The sequence below is a fragment of the Garra rufa genome, chromosome 3 (genome assembly GCF_049309525.1).
Source record: "Garra rufa chromosome 3, GarRuf1.0, whole genome shotgun sequence".
Classification (NCBI taxonomy): Eukaryota; Metazoa; Chordata; class Actinopteri; order Cypriniformes; family Cyprinidae; genus Garra; species Garra rufa.
Window position 1 is genome coordinate 18,102,536 of NC_133363.1, and position 26,794 is coordinate 18,129,329.

At 35.8% G+C, this 26,794-nt stretch overlaps 2 protein-coding genes across 2 annotated transcripts in view; one reads left to right on the forward strand and one right to left on the reverse strand.

The window, feature by feature from the left end:
• The window catches only part of rell1 (RELT like 1), a 34,773-nt gene extending 13,894 nt beyond the window's left edge, over positions 1-20,879 (forward strand). Inside the window, exons 3-7 of the mRNA XM_073836880.1 lie at positions 3,769-3,843; positions 6,547-6,598; positions 14,315-14,560; positions 19,214-19,349; positions 19,428-20,879. Coding sequence (XP_073692981.1) covers positions 3,769-3,843; positions 6,547-6,598; positions 14,315-14,560; positions 19,214-19,349; positions 19,428-19,451 — 533 coding nt within the window. The 3' untranslated portion in view covers positions 19,452-20,879. The remainder of the gene's footprint in view (positions 1-3,768; positions 3,844-6,546; positions 6,599-14,314; positions 14,561-19,213; positions 19,350-19,427) is intronic.
• Positions 20,880-23,192: 2,313 nt separating this feature from the next.
• Positions 23,193-26,794, reverse strand: part of LOC141331997 (uncharacterized) — a 30,045-nt gene continuing 26,443 nt past the window's right edge. The window contains exon 3 of the mRNA XM_073837059.1: positions 23,193-26,075. Within this exon, the coding sequence (XP_073693160.1) occupies positions 25,343-26,075 (733 nt within the window). The 3' untranslated portion in view covers positions 23,193-25,342. The remainder of the gene's footprint in view (positions 26,076-26,794) is intronic.

A 26,794-nucleotide genomic window follows, 5' to 3' on the forward strand; every position in this document is an offset into this window, starting at 1 on the left:
TTATCTCATTTAAGTTGCTCATCTTCTTGTTATTTTGACACGTCTGTGATTGTATCTTAAGAATTCACAGTAATCAGTTTTAGTATCATCATTTTTAGATTGGATAACAGACATTACATTATACTGTGCTGGTGAGTCGTGTTTCTTCATCATCCTTCCTATCACTCTGTCAGGAAGGTATTGGGAGTCGGCTATAGTATACAGTATCTCACAAAAGTGAGTACTCCCCTCACATTTCAGCAACCATTTTAATATATCTTCTCAAGGGACAATACTATAAAAAATGAAACTTGGATATATTTTAGTGAAGTCAATGTGCAGCTTGTACTCAACAGCCATTATTGTCAAAATAGCTGACAACAAAAGTGAGTACAGTTAATAGTGATAACAGCAGTATGTTGTTTAACCATGCAAAGCCACATGTCCTGTTCATCATGTTTATGTTTTTGTCTGCTTGACAGGGCCATACAAACTTGTGTATCTTCTATTAGAGCAGTTAAAATTAGGTGCTTAAAGTACAATTCTCTCATACTGACCACTGGATGTTCAACATGGCATCTCATGGCAAAGAACTCTCTTTTGAGGATTTGAGAATTAGAATTGTTGCTCTCCACAAAGATGGCCAAGGCTATTAGAGGTTCAGTAACACCCTGAAACCAAGTTACACTACAGTGGTCAGGGTCATAAAGTGGTTTTCCAAGATGAGTTCCATTCGAAACGGGCCTTGCAAGGGTCGATCAACGAAGTTGAGCACACGTTCCGTCCGTCAAGAAACTAGGCCGAATGGCAGTTTTCCAACTGATAACAATCCCAAACACACCAGCAAGGTGACAACTGCCTCGCTGAGGAAGCTGAAGGTGATTGGGTGGCCAAGTATGTCTCCAGACCTCAACCTTATAAAGCACCTGTGGGGCATCCTCAAGCATAAGGTGGAAAAGCACCTTGTGTCTAATGTCCAGCAGCTCTGTGAGGAGTGGAGGAGGATCCCCGCAACAACCTGTGAAGCTCTGGTCAATTCCATGCCCAGGATGATTAAGGCAGTGCCAGATAATAATACTGCTAACACAATATATTGACACTTTGGACAAGTTCACTTAGGGTGTACTCATTTTTGTTGCCAGCTATTTTGACAATAATGGTTGTATGTTGAGTAATTTTCAGGGGACAGTTAATCTATACTGCTATACAAGCTGCACATTGACTACTCTAAAATATATTCAAGTTTTATTTCTATAGTATTGCCCCTTTGAGAAGATATACTAAAATGGTTGCTGAAATTTGAGGGGTGCACTTGTGACATACTGTATATGGCCCTGCCAAAGATGCATCACGAAGGCTAAAGCAAAAGGTTATTTTTAACAGCTATAGTAAGAGAAATACAACTTGACACACCCTATGGTTAAGAACTGGGCTGGCCAGAGAAGCGAGCAGTACAAATTGTATTGTATTGTTCTCAGTGTTTACCTTGCTTGCGCATTACTGTTTGTAGCCGTGTTTGTCTTTGCGTTGTTGAAAAATTCTATATTTGTTTGTGTGCTGCTGCTGTGGTTGTGTCTAGGAGGTGGTTTAGCTCCAGGAAAATGTGATGTGTTCTCTTATCGTCTTACTATCCTCATTTAAGCTAAAGGATATACCTTGTAATTTGTTTTACATTATAATTTTTTTTTTGTTTATTTTCAAATGCAAGTCTATGATCGTTTAAATGCTTTTCTAGGAATGTTCACGTGGCATTGTCTGAATTCTAGGAACCTTAAAAGTGTGTGTGTGGACTTGTTCAACCTGACACAATCCTCTTTCTTTCTTGCGCGCGCTCTACTCCTCTTTTTGTTTTCAAATCTTTGGATCCACCCATATCTTATTGCTTGTGATTCAGCACTAGATATATTTATTATTACAAATTAATATGTATTTTTATTTATACAAAGCCATTTGGATGAGCAGTGTTATTGGTATTATTTATACATTATAATATTTATTACTATTTTGAATGATATTTTTTGCTTTCAATTAAATTGTAATTTTAGTAATTTGATCTGCTTTTGTCATTTTTCTTTTTATATTTCTATATAGCTGTATATAGCCAGATTTTTTCATCTAATTTCATCTATATTTTATTTTATATTAGCATTGTTACAGTTATCAGAAGTGGTTTTTATATCATAATTCTGACTTTATTTCTTGCAAGTGCAAGTTTACATCTCACAGTTCAGACTTTTTTTTTTTCAGAATTGCATGATACAAACTCACAATTTTGACCTTTGTTCTCAGAATTGAGATATGAACTCGCAATTGTTACAAAGTCAGAATTGGGAGACAAACATTTGAAATTCTGAGAAATAAAGTTTCAATTCTGAGAAATAAAGTCATTTTATAAGTTTATATCTTTAAATTCGGACTTTTTTCATGCAATTGTGATTTTTTTTATAGATATAAGCTCACAATTCTGAGAACATGTCAGTCATTTTTCCCCTCAAAATTGGACTCTATAACTCTCAATTGTGAGTTTATATCTCGCAATTCTGAGAATAAAATTCATAATTGCATGAAAAAGTCAGAATTTCAAGATCTAAACTAACATTTGTGTGAAAGACTTCCTTGCAATTGTGAGTTTATATTACAATTCTGAGAAAATAAGTCAAAATTGTGAGTTTATATCTCACAGTTCTGACTTTATAAATCACATTTCAAGTTTATATCACAGTTCTGAGAAAAAAAGTCAGAAATGTGAGTTTGTATCACACAATTCTGAGAAAAAAATCTGAATTGTGAGATAAAAAAAAATCGCAATAACCTTTTATTGTTTATTCAGTGGTGGAAACAGGCTTCCATAAAAGTCTTTATTGCTAGTATCTTTTTTTTTAGGCTAATATTATATTTCGTTTTGATTGATTTAACAAAATGTCTTTTTGAGCTAGTGAGAGTAATCAAAGCCACTCACCCTCTTCTATAAGCTTGTGCTCTGATCAGGATCTTTGGGCTCAGTGTATTTACGTAGAATGATTGTGGCTCTGATTAGAAAGAAACTCAAATGCAGATTTAGTGTGATAATTGCGGTGTCATTTTGTATTTTTTGTTGCTAGTAAACCTAGACTGTAAGTATTTTGAAAGTGTGTATGGAAACTATTTAGCTGTAGATTAGTACAATAAAAAAACAAAAAGATCATAAACTTTATATAACTCCAGAACTACAAATTTCCCTGTCTGATCCCCAGCTGTGAGAGCAAATCCAACACAGGAAGTCTGTCCTTTCCAACAGGGGTCCATGGCTTCAGGAAGGACATGGGTGTTGTGTGTTTTCTGTAAGCGGCCCCCTCTGAGCTGAAGATTTTCAGAAATACCCTTCCATCTCCACATGCCTTTATGAAGTCTTTCACTGAAGTCAACAGTCCATATTTATTGTTAGTATTGTAAATGTTTGTGTTTTCTGCTATCATAAGCAAGCCCTTTTAGCCTTACCGTGTCAGCAAATGTAATCTTTCATCTCACCAGCATATTGGGTGTCATGAAATAACAAACGCTAATAACAGTTGGTTTGTGATGACAGTTTGAGACAAAGGCTGTTAAACCCGCACGTATTTTTGAATGTTTTGTGTCGCATTTCTGCTTTGGTCTTGCTTTACATAAAACACTAAACAAACTGAGTGGGGTTAATTCAGTTTTCACTTAATTATTTTCTTTTTCTAACAAAGGCAAGTTGACCAGTATTCAATAGCTCAGAGTATTATTCTTTCATCTTTAACTCAACCAATCTTTTTCTCTGTCTGTCAGATCTGAATGACACCTTCAGTGAAGGCAACACTGACACAGTGGGCCAAATTGTTCACTACATCATGAAAAATGAAGGTAAGCTGAATGAATGTGTGAATAAAGATTTTTAGTTGTCACTGCATTGCATAATCATTGCACTTAAAGGTCATATGACCAGCTTGACAGACCCTGGTTAAGATTACTCCAGAACATAAGGCATCTCAGAACTGATGACGTGTCCTTTATTGATTTAATTTACCAAGGGAAATATGAGGTGTGGTGACCAGTCAGTCACATTGATTGTAATGCAGAATTGATTGTGACAGCATCCTCAGCTGACCTCAGAGCAGTGAATCATAATGAGGTCACACCAGACAACATGTTCCCTCAGTTACAGAGTGTTTATCAAGGTTGATTCATCTCCAAAACATCTCCAAAGATGAATTGACACTTGTTGGGTGTCTAGGTTGGACATCTGCAGTGCATTCAGAAAGTATTCAGACCCCTTCACTTCTTTCAATTTTAGGTTGCAGCCTGATACTACAATTGTCTAAATCAGTTTTTTTTTCTCATTAATCTACACATTTAGTATTCAGACCCTTTGCAACAATATTCGAAATTTAGCTCAGGTGCCTCCCATTTCTCTTGATCATTGCTGAGATGTTTCTACACCTTGATTGGAGTCCACATGTGGTAAGTTAAATTGATTGGACGTGATTTGGAAAGGCACACACCTCTCTATAAAAGGCCTCAACTGACAATGCACATCAGAGCGAAAACCAAGCCATGAGGTCAAAGGAACTGCCTGCAGAGCTCAGAGATGGTGTTGTATAGAGGCACAGATCTGAGGAAGGCTCCAAAATGTTCTGCTGCACTGAAGGTTCCCAAGAGCACAGTGGCTTCCATAATTCTCTAATGGAAGAAGTTTGGTACAACATTTTCCAAGAGCTGGTTGCCCAGCCAAACTGAGCAATTGATGGAGAATGGCCTTGACTAGACTGGTGACCAAGAACCTGATGGTCACTCTAGTTGAGCTCCATGATCATATATGCAGATGGGAGAAACCACAGAAGGACAAACATCACTGCAATACTCCTCCGATCTGGGCTTTATGGCAGTGAGGCCAAACTCAATCGTCTCCTCAGTTGAAGACGCATGAAAACACACTTGGGTTTTGCCTAACAGTATCTAATGTACCCTCAGACGCTGAGAAACAAGATTATCTGGTCTGATGAACCAATTCTAAGCATCATGTTTGAAGGAAACCAGCTCTGCTCATCACCTGCAGAACACCATCTCAAAAGTAAAGTGTGCTGGTAGCAGCCTCATGCTGTGGGGCTGTTTTTCAAAGGCAGGGACTGAGGGACTCATCAGAGTAGAAGAAAAGCTTAATACACCAAAATATTGAGAAAGTCTTAACACAAACCTAGTCCAGAGCTTTCAGAACCTCAGAAGGTTCATCTTTCAACATGACAATGACCCTAAACACACAGCCAAGGCCACACAAAAGTGTTGTAAATGTCCCAGACTGTGAATGTCCTAGATTGGCCCAGTTAGAGCCCTGACTTGAACTTTATCGAACATCTCTGGAGAGACCTGATGGTTGTCCACAGACGGTCCCCATCCAACCTGACCATGCTTGAGAGGATTTGCAAAGAAGAATGGCAGAAAATACCTGAATCCATGTGTACGAAGCTTGAAGGAACCAAAAAGACCAAAAAAGACTTGAAGGAACCAAAAAGACTTGATGCTGTAATTGCTGGTACTTCAACTATGCACTGAGTAAAGTGTCTGAATACTTATGTAAATGTGATTATTTCAGTTTTTTTTTCTTTTTAATAAATTTACAGACATTTCTAAAATTCAGTTTGAACTTTGTCATTATGAGGTAAGGAGTGCAGATTAATGAGGAAAAAAAAATATTTAAACAATTGTATCAGGCTGCAACATAACAAAATTAAAAAAATTGGATACTTTTTTTAATGCACTGTATTTTAATGCAATGCTGATTAAGCTTGTTAAAAAAAAAAAAACAAAAAAAAACACTCATGTTGTGAACTAGTTATGAGTTTGCTCATCTTGATTTCTTGTTGGCACCTGTAGATGATGTCCGGTTCACTTCAGGTGAATGTGTAACATTTCATCTTAACTTCAAAGTGTCCAAGAAAAGTTCATTTGTACATAAAAGGGGAAAACTGATCTGAGAATGAAAAACAGATATAAAAAAGCAGAACTATGGTTTCGTTCTGTTTGATCCTGTTTAGAAAAACATCCATAGTCACTCCATGGTGACACTGTCTTAAACTTTAAACTTAAACCATTTTAAACAGTTTCTTTTCCTAGTATGACTAGCAACACATTATGGTTTCAAAAACGGACGTATTTCTGTATATCTAGTGGAAGTGTTTAATAAGGTACATAGCAGTCAACTTCTTAAAATGAATAAGATGTTCTTCTGTGCAAACGGAAGGAACTGAAAGTTTTGTGAAGTGCTAGTCACTTTCATTGCCAGTGGTTGCACAATCCGTGTGTCACTGTGAAAATATTAACATTTTAAAGTTGCCTGCCTTTTTGAAGGCATTTCAAATTGATACTAAAAGATGGCCTGAAACTACCCTCTGTCCACTGTTATTGCGAATGTGCTGCAGGAGTAGTTGCATCAAAAGCCAGTCAGCTGATTTCATTAGTCAGAAGGCTTCAGTTTGCTTAATGGTTCTGCATCTGAAGCTGCAGACTCTTTTCTGTGCTAATTTAAGAAGACATTTAATGAACTCTCTCTCTTTCATTCTTTATCACCAGCCAACTCCGATGCACTCAAAGCCATGGTTCAGGACAGTATAGAATCGGAGGGGTAAGTCCTTTATGTCTGTCCTATATATATATATATATATATATATATATATATATATATATATTTATATATTTATATATTTATATTTATATTTATATTTTTTTTTTAGTGTGTTATCTGTAATGTTCATTTTAATTCAATTTATTATGGTGGTAATTCAGTATGTTTTTAGTTAGAACGAAAAGCTAAGTTGAAGTATTATCACTATTAGTCCCAAATTATTTGATCCTCATTCTATATAAAGAAACAGTAAAACAAGTATGAATGTTTCACTAGACATGAATGTATTGTTAGCTTATGAAACACAATAGGTGTTTTGTAAAGCAGTGCCCCATCCCTCCACAAGATGGCGCTGTCACTTCTCAAATAACAACAGCAGCACTTGAGGGCAGGGTATTGTTGAGGTATAGAGGTGGTTCTGTCTGTCTCATATGACACATCGTGGGGGAAATCACCATGAAGCACAAAAGCATCAATCACTGACACTGCTGCAAGCCAGAATTAGATCCAGGAAGGCTTTCAAAACCGTATATACAGAGAAGTCATGGAATATGAGTTTGGGTGGAACACTGGTTTGACCTTAAGATATACACAAATGTTATCATACTCTATTTTATCAGCTTTATGATTATCAGTTTATAGATAGTCAGTTTATAATTCATTGTTCAGTAATGCTTTGACTAAAAATCTTACCAGGGAATTTTTCACTTTATTCAAATCGGTTGCTCATATACCTCAGCTATACTACATCTTATTCCTGAAACATTTCGAAATGCATGACTCTTCATCCTGTAATGTTGTATATTAACTCTGTTTTATTCAGTTTATGTAATTTGCAGTCTTACACATCAATCACTAGATTAAAGGGATAGTTCACTCATAAAAAAATGAACATTCTGTCATCATTTACTCACTCTCATGTCATTCCAAATCTGTGGTTTTATTTCTGGAGTGGAACTAAAAGAAGATAAATGTACTGGTTGATTTCAAGCCTCAACTAGATTTCAAAAAGGCCATACAATCTCTAAAGTGGTCCTACATGTGTACTTTAAGACTTCTGAAATCTTATTTTAGCCATTATTCAATGATAATGTTCCCTCCTGTGAGCCTTTAACTTAAGAAAACTGTTGGGACAAAATCAAATCAGTGAGAGAACCTGAATGAATCATTCTCATTAAACTAATTCACTGAAAATGTTACTCTTGAAATAATGATATTTATAGGTTCAAGCTTATAGCACTAAAACCCTGCTGTAATTGTTAGAATGGCCAAGGATCAGCAATCTCCATGTAAAACTGACTGGGCAGACCAAACCAAAAGTTGTTGATACTTGAAACTTGGAACTACTCCTACCATCTACAACGTCATTCGGCCTGACGAGGGTGCTACAGCGATTGAAAAAGTTAACTCCTAAATGGTTTGTTGCAAGCTCACACCAGACAAATCGCCTTGGCCTTGGATTCGCCCCTGGCCAAATTTTGGGGTATTTTGAATTTTTTTAAAAACATACTGTTGCGAACTAGTCCTAGGTTTTTCACCCAATTGGAACCACACCAATGCAGGAAGATTCTTCAGAGAGTTAATATCAATAATTATCAAAAAAGTTTAACTTTCGACTCTGAGTCGCAAAGGGGCGCCAAAACGGTGCCTTTACTTTAGCGGTGACTGAGTAGATCGGACGTCACATCTTTGCGGAAGTCACAGCGGCTCCTGAAAATAAACAGCTACTTTAAGCAGGCTGTGTGCAGTTTACTGTGGATTGACTGTTTTGAAACTCATATGGTAGTTACATAGCCCCTAGACCTCAGTTATCATGAAAAAAGCCAGGAAATTTTGATTTTGACAATATGGGACCTTAAGGTCACGTAAACAAAATCACAGAGCTTGGCCACTTGGTGGTGCTAAAAGAAGCAAAAAACAAAAACAATGCAGCCATAACTGCACAACAGTTTTTTTTTTATTTTATTTTTTTACATTTTCTCAATTATTAAACAAACGGTTTGATTAACAGCAGTGGTTCTATAGGCAAACTTGCTCAGAATGAGGAGGTCTATCGTATAATATGAATATTCTTTTGTCCTATCGACAAGAAAAAGTGCCACAAGTGGCTATAAGGACATTTGTGTATCTCAAAAAACATTGCCGACATAGGCCAATAAACTTTGAGCAGCTATTAAACATTTGTTAACGGATGTCTATCAGAATGACACTCGGTGGGACTGTTGGACCCACAGCCCTAAAGGTCTGTAAAATTTTTTTAAAGAAATTGACCACTTGGGTCCAATTGTATAAACGATTGTATAGTGCATGTTTTTTCACACAGACCTCATTCTGAACAAGTTTGCTTATAGAACCACTGCTGTCAATCAAACCGTTTGTTAAATAATTGAGAAAATGTAAAAAAAAAATGACTTTTGCAAACTAGGTTTTTCACTAAATCTGGGAAAAAACACTGCAGGTAAATTCTCTGGACTCTCTAGGTAAATAATTATCCAAAAAAATAAAAAATAAAAAAAAAATAGAAATTTACCCTTTGGGAAGCTATTTTGGGTCCAAATATAGCCTAAAGCCTAAAAGAAAACTCAAAACTTCACAAAACCTTGTGAGCATATGCGACAGGTGATTCTAAACAAGCACGCAAATTTTAGGGAGATCGGACGACAGCTGCCGCTATAACAGTCATAAAAGTAAAAAAAAACATAATTCTTCTAGCTATACATATTTTTTAATATACATAAATAAAAAGGGTAAAATGCTAAATATTAAATATATACAAAAAAGTATTTTGTAATGCCTTTATGGTGACTTTTATTGAAGGATATAGAAGAGTTCTTCAACATGTTTCCTTTTGAGTTCCACCGAAGATAAAAGCCATGTGGGTTTGGCCCAGAGGAATGTGAGTAAACGAGTACAAGAATTCTCCTTTCAATTCAGGGAATTTCTTTAATACTTCCTCTTCCCTAAATGTCCTCCTCTGACATTGCGTGTGTGTGTGTGTGTGTGTGTGTGTGTTGTGTATGATTTTCAGTTGGTCTGAGCATTCATGTGAATAACAGATTTGGGTTGAACAATGAGGTCACTCTGCTTGACACACTGTATAAGCAGCAGAGTGAATCTGATTCCTACTGTCTTAAGCACGAGATTGAGACCAAAATAGAGGTGCTGAGAAGAGGAGCACAGCATAGGGAAGGTGAAAGGTTTAGAGCAATCAGATGCTGTGACGAAAGGAGCTCAGGTTGGAGTGATTAGGAACTCGAGCGATGAAGAGGAAAATAAGGAGTGGTGCTCAGAATGAAGGGTGATTGGGTGTTCTGGAGAGGACATGCTGTGCTGTCCATTCTCCAGACACTTGCTGAGCACACAGAGCATCCATGGGGAAACGAGTCTGGGGGTGGGGCTTATAAGTAGAAGGCTTTGAGATTTATGAAAAATTTGCTTTGTTAGAAGTCAGTAGCTGTTGTTTTCTGCGTTATAAATACAACTCTGTACTGTTTTACCCCAAACAGGCTGAATGAATCAGACTGAATCTTAAATCATCATTTTGATGTGTTCCTTGAAAACTGACTCAAATGGATGAATCTTTTGCCAGCTGGCCATTTCATTTCATATTTTAAGCATAGTGACATAGCGTTTTGTATTGCTTCACTGCTGCTTGGTTAACAAATGCTTGCTACTGAAAATGCTGCACTATTTTAGAAGTAGACTCGTTACTGTCAAGCTGAAAAATGTAGTTCAGATAGTAACATGTCGTTAACTCAACACTGCCGGCTAGAATGTGTAGTTATGGTATCTACCAGTAGAGGCTAATGAGACCTTGGCAACAAGCAGAACCTTGACCCCCTAAAGACTGCGTTAAAGTGGCCATACCTTTTTAATTCAATGTTTATACAGTAAATGGTCAAACTAACTTTAATTTTAGTTGTGGCTTTCCATTACAGAACACACTGAATACACTTCTTGTGTAGAGTGTGTGTGTGTGTGTGTGTTTCAGTGTTGTTTTTGTCAACGATGACGATGACGAAATCATTTCACGCCACTTTTTTCATGACGATAACGAGACGACGACGAGATAAAAATGGCTCTTTGATGACTAAAACATGACGAGACGTGTGTGAGTTTTCGTTGACGAGACGAGAATAGACAAATGTTAGTGGGTGGTCCGTCAGATGTTTAAAATGCATGACATTTCTGCTTATTGTGCATGCCAATTAAAACCTAAAAAGTATCTGCCGCTATGGCAAGCCGTTTTAGCATTAAATACTCTTTGCCATACTAGTATGGCAAGCCGTTTTAGCATTCTATCCTTGTTTGGTTACGCCAACCACCTGGCGTGCAGCGCACAACGTGGTCAACACGTCACATTGTTGTCACTCAGACAGACAGACAGACGATTAACCATGATGGCGGCAGTTTGCACACAGGGTGGTCGCAAATGGCGAGAGGACCTATGGGTGTATTTCAAATATATGTCTATTATGTCTAAAACCATTCCTTCATTATTGTAGTTATTGGTGAAAATAGTCGATCCGGAAGCTCACAATGTGCTATCTGCTATTTTCACAACTTATAAGTGACACTACCCAACAGCAAAATACTTACTGACCTACATTAATTTGTTAAAAGAGTACTTTTTCCCATTTTTTTTTTTTTTTGACTAAAACTAGACTAAAACCTTTTTGACTTTTCGTTGACTAAAATTGGACTAAAACTATCACATATAGAAGTGACTAAAATTTGACTAAAACTAATAAGCATTTTAGTCCAAAAGACTAAAACTAAGACTAAATCTAAGATGGTTGTCAAAAACAACACTGGTGTGTTTCCATGTGTCTCCTGCTTTTTTTATGTTCCTTGTAGTCCCTCTTGCAGGTAGCAATTGAAGTATCTTTGTCCTGCTCTTCCTCTGCCTTTCAAGTGAGGAACACGTGCATATGCACACAGAGCAGAACAACATCCCGCAGTGTAATGAAGACAGATAAGAGAAGGACCACTGCATTTCCCTTCTTATTTTTTTAAGTTGGCAGAGTGGAAGGACGAAATAAATAGAGGGAGACGAGGAGGTGGTAAAACAGATAAAGCAGCAGGGGAGAGAGTTGGTCTGTCTTTTAAAGTAACTGCTCCAATTGTGCAGTATTTCAACCTTTTATTTAGTGTTCAATGTTTTTTCCTGTGATGGCAAAGCTGAATTTTCAACATTTTTGATCCTTCAGAAATGATCTAATTTGCTGATTAGGTGTTCGAGTTTCGATCTATAGACAGATTCACAGAATTAATCAAACTTACTAATTGTGGTGCTGCTTAAACAGATGTTTTAAAAATACTTGATACCAATGCATTCACTATAACAAGTCATGACACAAGGACTAGGCTATAATAAAAATAGTTATTTTGATCAAATACTACGTGAACGTGTGTAGTATGCTATGATACACTTTTCAAAATTAGTATGCTTGAAATAGGTCAAGTCGAACTCTTTGTGGGCCGCAGAACCCAGGGCAGAATTCTCTGTTGTATATGGGCCATTCTACAGAATTGGTTCAAAGTCAAAGTTTGAAATGTCTTGCAATGTCTTTTTCCACAAATTATGTATGTATGCAAATTGTATAATATCCAAGGTACACATTTGTAGTAATTGTGCAGTTTATTCTCATATTGTATTTTCAGAAAGTTTTGGAATATTTGTTCTCTCCCCAATTTTGACACTACCGAAAAATACAGTAATATATCATTAATAAGAAGGGTTATATTGACCTATTGATCTTTTTTGAAAAATAAATAAATAAATAGAATAAAGTAAGTAAATAAATAAATAAATAAATTTTATATATATATATATATATATATATATATGTATATATGTATGTGTGTGTGTGTGTGCATGTGTGTCTGTCTATTTTATTAATGTTTTCAGAGGTGAATCAATAACATTTATAGTTTTGACAATATTTCAACTGTGATTTATGAGATTTGTTGTATTTTAAAATTTCAAAACACACTTACTTTGTAAGAGGCAAAAAGTTGATCATACTGATTTCAAACTAAAGGATTCATTAGTTTGAATATACATTAAATCATCTATTGTACATTGTCATAGCATATTAGTTGGCAATTCAGTATACTTTATTTTTGACAATACATCCCATGTTACTGTCGTGACATTTTCAGTAGTGACAGTTATGCTTTAGTAGCGACCACCCACATATTAAAACACTACTAAAACATACTAATATACTAATAATTTGCATCACTGAACAAAAACGTTGTTTATTTCCCCCAAATAAAAGATTTTGCATTCCCTTTTGTCACAACTAAAACAACGATGACAGGTTTCAGTCGTGACTGTTTCGGTAGTGACCATTTTAAATACTTTTTAGATACTTTGAACCAAACTCAAAGATGCTAATCAGCACATGGTTAACTAGCACAGTTCTGAACAGTTGTACACATATAAAAACTAAATGTTATGGAATAACTCCTAAAGTGTTTAGTTATAGAAAAATGGTGTTCGGTACTGACATTCTTTAAAGGAACACTCCATTTTTTTTGGAAATGGGCTCATTCTCCCACTCCCCCCGAGTTAATAAGTTGATTTTTACCGTTTTGAAATCCATTCAGCCGTTCTCCTGTTCTGGCGATATCACTTTTAGCATAGCTTAGCATAGATCATTGAATCCTATTAGACCAATAGCATCGCGTTCAAAAATGACCAACGAGTTTCCATATTTGTTGTATTTAAAACTTGACTATTCTGTAGTTATATCGTGTACTAAGACCGGTGGAAATGCAAAGCTGTGAGTTTCTAGGCTGATAAGATTAGGAACTACACTCCCATTCTGGCGTAATAGTCAAGGAAGTTTGCTGCCGTAACATGGCCGAAGCAGGCGGAGTATTATCAGAAATGAGTTCCCAGCTAGTTTAGCATTTGCACATGTGCTGCGTGGTATTACTGCTCCTGCTTCGGCCATATTACGGCAGCAAACTTCCTTGACTATTACGCCGGAATGGGAGTGTAGTTCCTAATCTTATCAGCCTAGAAAATTTAAGCTTTGCATTTCCACCGGTCTTAGTACACGATATAACTACAGAAGAGTCAAGTTTTAAATAGGACAAATATGGAAACTCGTTGGTCATTTTTGAACGCGATGCTATTGGTCTCATAGGATTCAATGATCTATGCTAAGCTATGCTAAAAGTGATATCGCCAGAACAGGAGAACGGCTGAATGGATTTCAAAACGGTAAAACTCAACTTATTAACTCGGGGGGGGAGTTGGAGAATGAGCCTATTTCCAAAAAAAGTGGAGTGTTCCTTTAAAGTTACACACTGATTTTTTTTTTTTTTTGAATACATTTACCTTAAAATGATGATCTGCTTACCATGTAGCTATAAGAGTGTGAGGGATAAATATTTCCTGAGAGAGTGGCACATAAATATTTCCTGATCATAAATGTAGGGGTGTAGTTAAAATCAGTCTTTTTACGTAAAGTTTCATAATTTACAAAAAATGTTTGTTTTAACTTAACTTCACTAATAAAAGGATCTTGGTAAACAACTTAGATTTGAATATTTAAATGCTTTTCAAATGTGTTTTGGTTGTGGGACAGCAGTTTTCACCAATTCTGTAGAATGGCCCATATACCAAATTTTGGCAAATGCAAATAACGCTTCCTGGTATTTCATGTAGTTAAGCTAATATTTCTGTTCAATTTCCCACAGTGGCGCTGTGACGCCCACCTCTCCGAACACACCCACCAGCCCAGAGAGCCCTGTGCTGCCAGTGTTGCCGCCCAGTGCAGCCAAACACACCTGCAACCACCTGCACACCATCGGAGGAGTCGGAGGACATAAGAACATATGTAACCGCTGCAACCAAAAAAAATGGCCTCTGATGAGACGCTCGTCTAGCAAGAAACTGGACAGACGCAGTCACATAGGAGAGGTCACAGTGCTGTCTGTAGGCAGGTGTGTGCTACATACAACACTTTATAAATGCAGAATTACATGTAAGGGATTAGTCAGGATTAAGACGAAGGAGACAAACCTGGTGGGAAAAAACTGAACTGGCTCTAGCTCATGGCATTCGGCCCAAAGCTGTCAGTGAGGTTAGAGGTTAGCGATAAATTGCAACCTGATCTCATGATGAAAATCACATTTTAGCTTGTTTTTCAATCCCTAACATGAACAAACAATGAATGATAGTATTTTTTTATTAACTAATCTTAACAAAGATTGATAAATAATGTAATAAATGTATTGTTCACTGTCTATTTATGTTAGTGAATGCATCAACTAATGTTAACAAATGACACATTACTGTAAAGTGTTACCGTAATATTAATAACAAGAAATAATGATAATATTAATATTGAACATTTTGATACATTTTACATTGATTTATTGAAATGATCAAATGTAATAATTTACTGTCAGTCTACTGATTATAAGATACTTTGCAATCATTTTTTTTTCTACTAACCCTGACCTTACAGTGTACTTATACTCTAATAAGAGTCAGTTAACATGCAGTTACAAATTAATGAGTCAATTGACATGTAGTTGAAATGTTAATTTCCCATTCGCTTTATGTCATGTCATAAATAGTAGACACTCAAGTACTATAGAAACATATTAGCTGAGCTCCCACACATTTTTTTTTTTTTTTTTTTTTTTAGATAATTATGGGCCATTATTCAAAGCATAAACCATAAGATATGTCGACCTTGTCATGGACATATATATTACTGTTACATACGTTTTCATTTCAATATAAAGATGCAAATGATATTTTCTGAAAGGTATAATGTCAGTTTCCTGAACAGGGTTTATTTGTTTGCTTTCAAATGATAAATGCATAAAAGATTTTATGTAAACCAAGTGTTTCTTAAAGAAACTCGTACAATTGAATTTCAGTATGTATTTTTTCTTATTTGGAGAAAACTATGATATTTGGATGCAGTTTTTTGCTTGCATGTTATTGTCCCCACACCCAGCTGTTGAACACACTGAATTATATATATATGATTGAATTATTATTTAAAATATCAAGATGACAGGGTGGACACATAAAGCAGAACAAACCAAGCATGACAAAATATGACAATGAAACATTTATTTAACTTCGAAAAAAAACCCACCATTGGACAACCATTCAAGGGACTTGGACAAACTATTATTTTGTATTAAATAAAAATATCGTTTTTAAGAAAACAAAATTTTATGATTTGACTATATTCTACTCTAATTCAAATTTAATGAGAAGTGTATGGGACAAAATAACAAGCATCCTCTTAAACAAATAAGTATAAATAAATAAGAATATAAACACTTAGCCTAATATAACACACCCTTTCATAGTCATAATTATGTTATCACGGCAAATTAGTTATTTATGTACAGGACACCAAAAGGCACCCAACAGTGATATTGACCCAGTTACTAAAGTGTGGACTAGTAAGTAGCTGCATTTTCATACTTTTTGTTTAAAGCAACAAATTCAATTTAATTGTTCTCTTTTCATTTGCTTAGATTTTGAAAGATTCTGTGAATTAATTTCATTGGACACAATTTTTTTCTGGATTGTGTGTTTTATGATTTTTATATAAATGTATTATTTAAAAAAAAAAAAAGAAAGCAGAAACCACAACAGTTGGAAGGACAAATACATACACTATATTGCCAAAAGTATTGGGACACCCCCTTCTAATGAACAGATTTGACTACTTTAGTAATTTCCATGAGCGTAATGTTTAAGCATATAACGATAATCTAGGGAATTGTGTGCTTCTAATTTTATAGCAGCAGTTTGGACAGGACCCTTTTCAGTTCTAACATGAGAATACAACTGTGTATAAGGCAATGTTCTAAAAGAAATGATTAATTCAGTCAGTGTGGAAGAACTTGACTGGTCTGTAGTTAGCAAAGTCCTAATCCCAGTTGAACACCTCTGGTGTGACTTTAAATGCAGACTTTGAGCCATAAACTTAATGACTTGTACATACACTATGGACAAAAACATTGGGACACCCCCTCCTTCAGATCAGACACTTCCAAAACTGTGGCAACAAAGATGAAAACATGATTCATGTATTAAAAAAATGTATTTCCATTTTTGCTTTAACAGTTTTGGAAATGTCTAAAATGACTGTACCCATATGTACAAGTCATTGGTGTTTGGTGAACAGTTTTTGGCTCAAGGTATGCATTTAAATGATAACTATTGCCAAAATGCAACCTGGGCTGTTTTTTTTTTTTTACTGTAAACGGGACAAACTTATACCTAAAAGCATAATTACAACAAACGAGCCGTTTTTAAGATTGACCGTGATTTCGTTTTGTGGTCAATGGCTGGTGAATGGAAGTACTAAGGGCATAACTTTGAGCGCATCAAAATCGATATTTTTACAACACTAAGAAGGCTCGACACACCATGAAACTTTGCTCGAAGTATCGCCTGGGTCTCTACACATGAACTCGAGCATTGAGAACATTGTGTACACAGAGTTTACTAAAAAGAAAGGTTTTGAACAACTCACTTACACTGTTTGGGTTTCCGTTCTCGCAGCCATCTTGCCAGTCAAGAGGTGTCGATCTCTGAATGCGAATGATTGGACTCCATAGGACGAAATATTAGGCTTATATGAGGCTCTTTTTACAACTAGAAGGTTAATATTGTTTTTCACTTGCGACAAAATGAATTAGCCATGCACTTATATGGAAATATGCTTTAGGAGCTATCCATCTTTACTCTCCTCGCATTCGGAGATCGACACTTCTTGACTGGCAAGAAGGCCAGGAGCGGAAACGCAAACAGTGTAAGTGAGTTGTTCAAAACCTTTCTTTTTAGTAAACTCTGTGTACACAAACAATGTTCTCAATGCTCGAGTTCATGTGTAGAGACCCAGGCGATACTTCAAGCAAAGTTTCAGGGTGTGTCGAGCCTTCTTAGTGTTGTAAAAATATCGATTTTGATGCACTCAAAGTAGTGCCCCTAGTTCTCCCACTTACCAGCCATTGACCACAAAACGAAATCACGGTCTCGAAAAACGGCTCGTTTGTCGTAATTATGCTTTTAGATATAAGTTTGTCTCGTTTACAGTAAAAAAAAAAAAAAAAACAGCCCAGGTTTGCATTTTGGCAATAGTTATCCTTTAACAGGGTTCCCGCTCAGACATATGGATTCAAGGCCTGGAAAGTATTTAAAAACAAACATAGGTCCTTGAAAGTGCTTCAATAAATTGTGTTTATGGTGCTATTTTAAAAATTGTCCTATATGTGCTGCTTTCAAAAACAGAATGAAACCGCACTAATGATTGTGGGGGTGGAGATGGGGTGGCGAGAAAAAACACTTGCGCAGCCTTGAGCCCTGTTTGGGACAGTTTTCTTAAGCCGCTCCCACATTACGTACCCATCTTTTTAGACAAGTACCAGATAATGAGTAGCTGCGTTTCAATTACCCCTTAAATTGCGCAAAATTAAATTGCGAATTAAAAATATACCTAATGGAAAAGCACTCTCATGAGGGAGTTTTTCAGGCAATTCCAAAAAGGAATATTTTGCAATACAGCAATGGAAATGTTTTTTTTTTTTCTTCGCATTCACAGGTCACATTCGATTAAATATAGCCAAAATCCCACAAAAATCCGTTGCCATGACTTACTGCAAGAGGAAATAAAATTATGTTTTAGTCACATAACATCAGTTAATGGAAACGCCGTCATTTTGCAATACTTTTTAATCAACATTTATAAAATAGTGCCAGAGTTTTGCGCAAGTCTATAATGGAAACGCTCCTAGTGTCATGTCATGAAATGTTTTTAATATGACGGAAACTGTGTCTAACTTGATCGCAAATTATTGTACAAGAACTACAGCAAAAACCATTTGAATGCATGTTTTATCAATATTTTAGAAATAGCATTTGAATATTACCAGTATTGAATTCATTGTATTTCATTAAATTCCCTTGAACACGACTGTTTAAATTTATCAAACCTACACAGTTAAAAACATCTTTATGACTCTGACATTTTTCATGTAAATGTTAAGTTTAAGTGAAATGTTCTGTACAGTAAGCCCTTTCATGACACTACATATGCTGGGGGTGTGAATTTGATAATAATTGGTGCTTAAAGTGCTTAAAAGTCCTTGAATCTGGTGTTCATGAGAGAGTGAGAACCCTGATTTAAAGTCACACCAGAGGTTTTCAGCTGGGATTAGGACTTTTATGCAGTTTCAAGTATCAAGTTCTTCCACACTGACTGAATCAATCGTTTCATTGAACCTTGCCTTATACACAGATGCATTGTCATGTTACAATAGAAATGGGTCATGTCCAAACTGTTGCTATGAAATTAAAAGCACACAATTCCCCAGAATATCATTATATGATTAAACATTAAGATTTGTAGTTCTAGCAGGGGTGTGCCAATACTTTTGGCAATATAATGTATTTCATAGGGCCCAAAATTAAAAGGTAGCTACTCTGTTTGTGAATGCAAACAAATTGTTTACATTCTTTCTTGATGTCTAACAAATATGTGTAATACATTTTCTTCCCAATTACTGGTATGCAATGATAAATATCGATATTGCATGAGATCTTCTTTCTTTCTCTAGATTCCGGGTGACGAAGTGTGACCCCAAATCAGCCCGGGATAGGCGGACGTTGTTGATCACTGAGCCCAATGGTAGTGTCCCCCCTTCACCTGCTAGCGTTGACCCTCCTGAACGCAGCCCAGGCCCAAAGTTACACGTGAGTGGCTTTGGTGTGGAAGAAAACTCGCATTCCTAATGCAGTATTTTAATCATTTTGTGTGTCGTTTGTCTTTAGGAGAAAGGAGACACTGAAAAGTGACATCTGTTCCAGCAGCTTCTCAGGTGACATTTTAAAAAGATTTTCATCTGGAAGTCACACTTCCAAATAGGACGTAAGAGAGGGAAAACACTTCAAAGTAAAATGCGAGATGTGATAATGGAGGAGGAAAGGAAGATGATGGATGCGAACCCTCTTTTCTGTCACGTGACACGTCAGTTGTGGAAAAGCAGAAGCCATTTTATATACATTAACCTGTCACCATGCGAACCCACCTTTCTCAAACATCCTTGTGTCATTATCAGTGGCGGACGGCTTCATTTGTGCTTGTTAATGACTATGATCGTGTCAATGTTTAATCCAACCTGGCGTCGTGGTCCTAGATCTCCGCCATGTGCCTCTTTGGGTTACTTCCAGGAAGTGAGAAGTTTTGTTCTATGTTTTTTTTTGCCTTTTTTCTTTTTATTGCAAGCTGTGATGAACACGGAAAACAGAGCCATGAAATATCTCACTGGTTACAATCCAGACTAAATGTTTTGCTTAAACTGTTGCCATCTTAAATGGACTGGGCTTGATCTCTTCACTAAATACACCTTTTCACCTTTGGGTTTTTAAAGACTTAACTTGTGTTTTGACAACATTTTTCTGTAAATCATGGACCTTGCATGTTTAATACATTAATTTATCAACCTAGTACACCTTAACCAACCGGATTGCTTGGTGATATCTCGATTAATCTGGGTCGGAGCACTGCGATCAATTCACCAGTCGGCCGAACACTCAGCGGTTTAGAAACGTTTCATGATTCGTTATAGCTTGCATGTGTCCACAGAGTTTAGAAGCTCTATCAAGTCTATAGCTCATATATTAATATAATGTCAGGCGTATACAATAGATAAGACTATATCCTTAACTATACTTAATATTATTATCTTTGGAAAAAAAAAAAGTATGGTGCCTCAACAAAAAAAAAAAAAGTAAAAGTGTCCTTGCTTTAGTGCCAAGCTTAGGCAAAGAGGGACGAAATTTTTAGTATTTTGAGTATTTTAACCAAAAATAAATAAACAGTTGACATTTTTTTTTAAACGTATTTTCCTTTTATTTATATTTGTGCCATCACTTTTGCCTTTTTTTGCTCAAACACCAAACAGGTAGTCCTCAAGATATTTATATGAGCTTGAAGTGCTGGAAAGAGTAGTTTAAATAAATGTTGCACATAGCCTTCATGTTCAAATTTTATTTAAAGATATTCATACTGAAATTATATTAACCTTATGCCTTGACGTGTACAGAAATGGTCACTTCAAGTACCGTTATTTCTGAAATTGACAAGAATTGAAGAAATGTAGATGTGTAAACAGAACAATTGAAGAATTATACTGAGCTGTTTAAAGAAAATTAAAGAGAATGTGCTGTTAAATTTTACTGAGTTTTGTACCCAGAATTTATACATTAAAAAGATTAAACACGCATTGGACTGGTCGTTTTGATTCTGCTTTACATACACGATTAGGACACACTTTCCCACACGCTTTGTACTTTTTGCTACACTGACCTCAATGTAGCTCAAAGGTAATGGCTTTAGGAAACTTTAACTTTTGTATGTCCTTCGAACGTTCTCAGCACGAGCCTTCATCCGTAGTGAGGCTTGGATCTGCATTATTTCTAGAGTCGGACTGAGGTTAAAGATCAGTAAGAGTCTGTTAATAGGTGACTGGTGCAGCACTAATGACCTTCAGGTCTGTAGCTTTTCCAAAAGTCGAACGCTAAAGGCCTATCGTTCCCATCTCTCTGTGACTGCTGCCTACTTACCCATGACCTACTGGAAAGTATGTGACCTTGTCCATTATTTACAATTTTATTTTTGAGTTGAGGACTATTTTTGCACTTTATGCGTCAGGATATTTCTAGGAAGAATGAATCATTAAACAAAAAGCATATAAATGGTTAACTTGCTGTAGAGTATTATTAGTCTGGATGTGTTTTGGGATTTGTGAATCATTAACTCAAGCCCACACAGACTTTAAAGAGATGTGAATGCTTAGCCATGCAGCGGAAGATCTATTCAGGTAGTTGGTTGCCTGTGGTGTATGTAGAAACAGCTGGACCTTTGGTATTGAGCATTTGTGTTTGGCTATAGAGAAAACTGTGATCAGGTTTTTAGTTTTTTGCACAAATGGTGTTTTTACATGTCCAGTCAAAAGTTTTTGAACAGTAAGGTTTTTTTTTATTTTTAAAGAATTATTTTTTGCTTACCAAGCCTGCATTTATGTGATTTAAAAAATAGCAAAAGCAGTAACATTGTGAATGTTTTTACTATTTAAAATGACAGCTTTCTGTTTGAATATATTTTAAAATGTAATTTATTCCTGTGATCAAAGCTAAATTTTCAGCATTATCATTCCAGTCTTCAGTGTCACACAGTCCTTCAGAAATTATTCTAATATGCTGATTTGCTGTTCAAGAAACATTATTATTATTATTATTATTATTAATATTAGTATTTTTAAAATGGTTGAGTAACTTTTTAAATGGATGAAACGTAATGGATGCTTTAACTGGATCAAAAGTGATTTCTAAAAGTAATCGAAAGATTATGATTTTAGATAAAAAAAATTCCATTCATCAGAGAAACCTGAAAAAAAAATCTTTTCAGCTGTTGTCAAAATAATAATAATATTAATAATCATAATGTTTTTGAGCAGCAAATAAGAATATTACAATGATTTCTGAAGGATCATGTGACTGGAGTAATGATGCTAAAATTTCAGCTTTGAAATCACAGAAATAAATTACATTTTTAAATAATTCAAATAGAAAATAGTTATTTTAAATAGTAAAAATATTTCAGAATTGTACTGTTTTTGCTGTACTTTTGATCAAATAAATGCATGCTTGCTGAGCAGCATAAAAATTATAGAAAAGAAAAATAGAAATGATACCAAGTATTATAAGTTACACTACCACTCAAATTTTGAACAGTACGATTTTTAAAGAAATGAATACTTTTATTCAGCAAGGATGCATTGAACTGATGTTTTCCTGAACTTTCTTTTCATTAAAAAACATTGTATCATGATGTCCACACAAATGGTTTGTTCTACTGTTTCCAACATTGATAGGAAATGTTTCTTGAGTACCAAATCATTATTCAAATGATTTCTGAAGAAACGTGTGACACTGAAAACTTGAGTAACGGCTTCTAAAAGCTTTGTCATCACACGAATAAATTATGTTTTAATTTTACATTTTAGTGTATTAAGATAAAAAAGAATTACTTTAAATAATTTCACATTAGTGTTTTACTATATTTGATCAAATAATTGCAGCCTTGTTGCACATTAGAGACTTCTTTTCAAAGAATTAAAAAAATCCTAAATCTTTGAACAGCAGTGTATAATGACATTTTTGAGACACTTGTGAAACGGCTTTGCATAAAAAATATATATTATTTGGAATTTTAATAACCACATTTGCATTGGCATAAAAGTCTATGTTCCTTTCATTGATTTTTTTTTGGCTTCTGTTGTCTATGGCTGATCAACACAAGTCAGGGCTCTCTAAATGCCAGATACAAATAATATGACTTGCTCCTACTCATCAAACCAGATACGATTCTCTTTTATCCTAAACTCTGCTGTCAGTATGCCCTCTTGTACTGTTTCATGTTGAATTTGAAAAGCAAATCATTCAATTTTTTTTTTTTGCTGTATCCAAACCACTGACAATGAAAAAGACAAACCAATGGAATCTGAAACAGACTCAGAAAACAGGACTAAAGTCTTAGAAACAACTCATAATACAAGTCATTTAATAGTTGCATATGTTATACCCAGTCAAAGTTGGTGTATTTTCACCCTCACACACATTTGTATCTTAATCATGTTTTAGTATTTTGTCGTGAGACATTTGTAGAATTGCACAGATCTCACAATTCCCAATATCTGATCTCTTTGGATTTCAGCACAATATAGAAGTCATACACACTTTAGGACACGTCTTACTGGCCAGTAAGGGCTGGAGGGAGATATCATTAAGTTACATAAAAGGCCCTACGGCATTGTTATCCACAAGACAGAAATGTCAACAGATTACATCGCAAGTCTTATGATCAAGCACATCGTTTTTTTATTTTCCCCTGGTTCATGTGACAATTCTGTCCTCTGGTAAAGGCAGAAAGAATAAAATCTAAACAGCATATTCACTGTGAATGTGCACTGGATTTAAATTATTCAATGCATGTCATATCATTAGAAAATCATTTCCTGTCAATAATATTTACTCATTAACAGGTTTAAAAGAAATGATTCTGACCAACACATAAAGTTCAACCAATGGATACTTGGAAAAAATACTTGTGACCCTGGAGCACAAAACCAGCCATAAGGGTAAATTTGTTTACGTTGATCTTGGCCGAGATGCAACTAAATGAAAATCTGCAATCTGAGGGTGCAAAAAAATTGAAATATTGCGAAGTTTATAGGAATGCATATTACTAATCAAAAATGAAGTTTCGATATATTTATGGTAGGAAACTTCTAAAGTATCTACATGAAACATGATCTTTACTTAATATCCTATTTTAATTATAATTTTAAAATACATTGATTGTGACGCAATCGATGTATTTTTGCCTATTGCTACAAATATACCCATGCTACTCAAGACTAGTTTTGTGGTCCAGGGTCACAACTGAAAATACTCAATGACCTTTAGAAAGATTTAAAAAAATAATTTCTTGTATATGGGGATTACATTCATTTTTGTAGAAGATCTTTTCTAAAAACATTTATAAACTAACTTATAGAAATATGGTACAGTTAAATTAGTAGGATTCTTTCCATCAGGCCTCTGATAGTTAACCAGGACTAGTTAAGAGCTTAACCTCTGAGCATAGAGCATCAACTACCATCACTGGCCTGATTCCTCAACATGCTACCATTTATAAAATGTACAAATTGCAACGTGAACATAAATATACAAGGATAAATCTCCTGAAGTCTAGATATTTCAAAATCTAAAGAAAAAAAGAAATCATATTTTGCATAAATAAAGCCACCATTGTATCATTGTGTTTTCTGAATTGTAAAAATCAAGATACATTATTTATAATGTATTTATATATTATAGATTATACATACATACATACATTAAAAATACAGAATAAACGTGCATTTTATGCAAAATATTATTTCCCTTTTTAAGTTTGAAATCTGTTTTCATGAGATTCACCCACAATTCTTGCTGTACATTTATGTGTAAAAATAAAGCACGTCATCCTACATCTCTATGAGGGTACTGATGATGTTTTCACAGTGTAATTTAAGAAATGGCATATTGATCAATTAAGACTGAATGAACTCGATTTTACTGTAGGAAGCAGTTTGATCATATAATCATATAACATCTCTAAAAGTGCAATAAGCACAGAAGTAAGCCCACACCAGGACACTGGCTTGTTTTTCACCACCTCTTTGTATAGAAAATGTATGAAAATAATTATGTACTGCTTAGATTAAATTAGCCCCACCTCCAAACAGTCGCTACAGAAGAAGAAGATGATTACTTTCATTATGTTATGGAGCAGAAATAATATTTGAGGATAAGAAACCGAGCTTATTTCATCATGAGGTTTGAAAACAGTCTTTTCTGTTTGGTCTGAGAATCGAGTTTGCCCATGCTTCTGAATCGCACAGACGACCTTCATTTGCTCAAGTAAGTCTTAGAAGTGGTTAGTTTTTGTTGTGTAAACAAGCAGCAGTTCCTGTTATCAGTCTTCATTTGATTTTTTCCATTCAAAATAAAAGTACCTACAGGCAGGCTGCAGGAAAGCTTCATCTCATGAGTGCTAATATTTGGCTGTATTCAAATATGGAGGGTGAGTGAGAGAATGAGTATGGAAATCTTCCATGTAGTCGGCATTAGCTAGTGCGTCACTCAGAATCCTCTCCTGCAGTCGCCGCATCAAGAGCGGCCAAGGCCTCTGCCACCATAGAGTCTGTGACGCTCACACTATCAATCTCTTTTTCTCTCGGTTGCTCTCCTCTCACGATCGAAGGCTCTTTCTTTTCTCGATCCTCTATCATGAGCTTTGTGTCTGCTGAGGAGAGGCTCGTACTGCTTGTGTGTATGTCCACAGAGAGCACACTCTCCTCATCAGCCGTGTCCGGAGTACCGGCCAACCTGCTCTTCCTGTCCTCATCTTCATCCTCCTGTCCATAGGGGTATCCATCCGATCCTTCAGTCCCGTCTATTATCCCTCCGCCGCCAAGCCCAGAGTCTCGGAATCGCTCCTCTCGCTTACCTGCTTCCGTTCCCAACAATGACTCATTTTGTACAGGTGGGTTGTCGCGTAAGGTGGGGGCTGATTTTATGGGTGTCCCCTGACCCTCAGGCTGCAGGATGTAACGACTCGGGTCACCCTCCGCTGGGCTCGGTCGGATCTGCTCGCCTGGAATGTTAGCATGGAGCCGGTTGATGTGGTTGTTGTCTATGTCGAGTTTGGTTGGGCTGGGGTGAGTGCTGTATGCCAAGTTGTGGAAGCCCTGCTTCTTTTGAATGTGGTCCGCCTCCTCAGGGAATCTGTGAGATTGATACAGAGAGCTGCTGGTGGGGTCCCTCTTCCGACCGGGAACTTCTACAGGGACTGAGGGGTCATAGATGTAACTGAAACAGAGAGAGGGTTGAGGAGAGGGTTTAATGAAATGTTTGTTGGAAGTAATCCAGTTAAGATTCTAACGAAGGTCAAATATCTCAAATGACACTGTGGTCAACCAATACATTGGCCTTTATGATATTTTCTGTTTGGCTGATGAGTCTCAGAAAAGGACTTTAATTTTTTAATTTTAAGAATGGAAGTTCCTGAGCGTAGATTCACAAGAGCTCCCATTTTTCCTATTTGTTTACTGTGAAAATACTTATAAGATTACAGAAGTTGCTCTGTAAAATATTACTGGGTGTATTTTCCATATTTTTAAAAAGTGACTCATTTTCAAATGTACAATATTTTGCCAAAAGTATTGGTACACCCCCTTCTAATGAACAGGTTTGACTATTTTAGTCATTTCCATGAGTACAAATCTCAATTTTTTTAAGCATATAATGATATTCTAGGGAACTGTGTGCTTCTAATTTTACAGCAACAGTTTGGATAGGAGTTTTTTTCTATTCTAACATGACAAAGCCTCTGTGTAAGGCAATGTTAACAGAAAAATGATTGATTCAGTCAGTGTGAAAGAATTTGACTGGTCTGCATAAAGCCAAGTCATAATCCCAGCTGAACACCTCTGGAGTGCCTTTAAATGCAGACCTTGAGCTAAAAAAACTAATCAACAAACACCAATGACTTGTATGTATATGTACAGTCATTTTAGACAAATCCCAAA